Source organism: Poecilia latipinna, unplaced genomic scaffold, assembly GCF_001443285.1.
Source record: "Poecilia latipinna isolate Pla-1442-1.1 unplaced genomic scaffold, P_latipinna-1.0 Scaffold860, whole genome shotgun sequence".
Lineage (NCBI taxonomy): Eukaryota > Metazoa > Chordata > Actinopteri > Cyprinodontiformes > Poeciliidae > Poecilia > Poecilia latipinna.
Window position 1 is genome coordinate 91,963 of NW_015113476.1, and position 1,136 is coordinate 93,098.

The 1,136-nt window shown below is 32.1% G+C and overlaps 1 protein-coding gene across 2 annotated transcripts in view; it reads right to left on the reverse strand.

Annotated features, from left to right (window-relative positions):
• Nucleotides 1-6: 6 nt before the first annotated feature.
• Nucleotides 7-1,136, reverse strand: part of LOC106956963 (major surface trophozoite antigen 11) — a 12,279-nt gene continuing 11,149 nt past the window's right edge. For both annotated transcript variants that reach the window (XM_015048108.1, XM_015048107.1), the window contains one exon: nt 7-315. In XM_015048108.1, coding sequence (XP_014903594.1) covers nt 158-315 — 158 coding nt within the window. In that variant the 3' untranslated portion in view covers nt 7-157. The remainder of the gene's footprint in view (nt 316-1,136) is intronic.

Consider the following 1,136-nt stretch of genomic DNA (forward strand, 5'->3'; position numbering starts at 1 on the left):
CAAAATAGGCAGAACTTACCAGACTAAAATCTCATTATCTAAGAGAGATTTTATGTAAAAAAATGAACATTTTTTGTGCAGCCCATAAAACTATCCTAATATGTTGAAGGAAGCATAATAGGTCACCTCTGAAGTTACAGTTGAGTTTGGAAAGGGTTCACCAGCCGGCATAGACTGGTTCTGAGTCGCAGGGCAGGCCGTAGTACCGACCCTGAGGTCGCTCTTTGCGCAGTAGAGGAGCCCGGGCGACCGCCAGCTCTCCGTCAGAGTCCCGCCGTCGACGAAGAACCAACAAAATAATGAGGAGTAAGGCCACTGAAGAACAGAGACAGGAAGTGATCAATCAAAGATTGCACTGATGTTACAGCATGACTCTGATTATTCATTTTGTTTTAACTTCAAACAGCTGACTGTGCCGCATTTAGTCATAAGATCGAGTTACGTATGAAGATAAAACAAGAAAAGAAGAAATGTGTTCTGATATCACCACTTCTTCCTGAAAGAAGCAATGAGTTACAAAAACACAGGTTCCACAAGAAAAAAACAAACCTATCATATACTAAAATAATTTAGAGACCTCTCAAATGTATTGAAATTTGGGCTGAGTGATATCACCTAAAAATAAGATTTCTGATTTTAATAAATTTTTTCCTCTTTCTTTTCTAAAGAGGAAATTGCAAATGATAGAAAATATTTTCAAAAAGTGGCTTTCACTCCAATCATTCCTTCTGTGAATTATAAGATGGAGTTTTAAGGAGAAGTTGAGAATTTTTACTTAATTATGAGAAAATAGTCATAGTTTTAACAGAATAAAGATGCAATTTTAATAAAGATGCAAAATTAACTAAATTTAATCAATTAAATTAATTTTTAATTAAAAATTAATTTAATATTTTAATTTTAAAACTATTTTAAAATTAAAATTGTTTTAATGAGAAAAAAGCTTGTATAATAATTTTTTATTATACATGTTGAAGTTCTCATAAAATTACAACTTTATTCTTGTAATATTATAATTTTATTATTGTATTTAAAAAATTGTAGCAGCTTAACCCTTATACTTTATCGAAGAGTTGATTTGAATTCAAGGTTCAAATAGAACTGTGGTTCTTAACCTGGGTTCGATCGAACCCCAG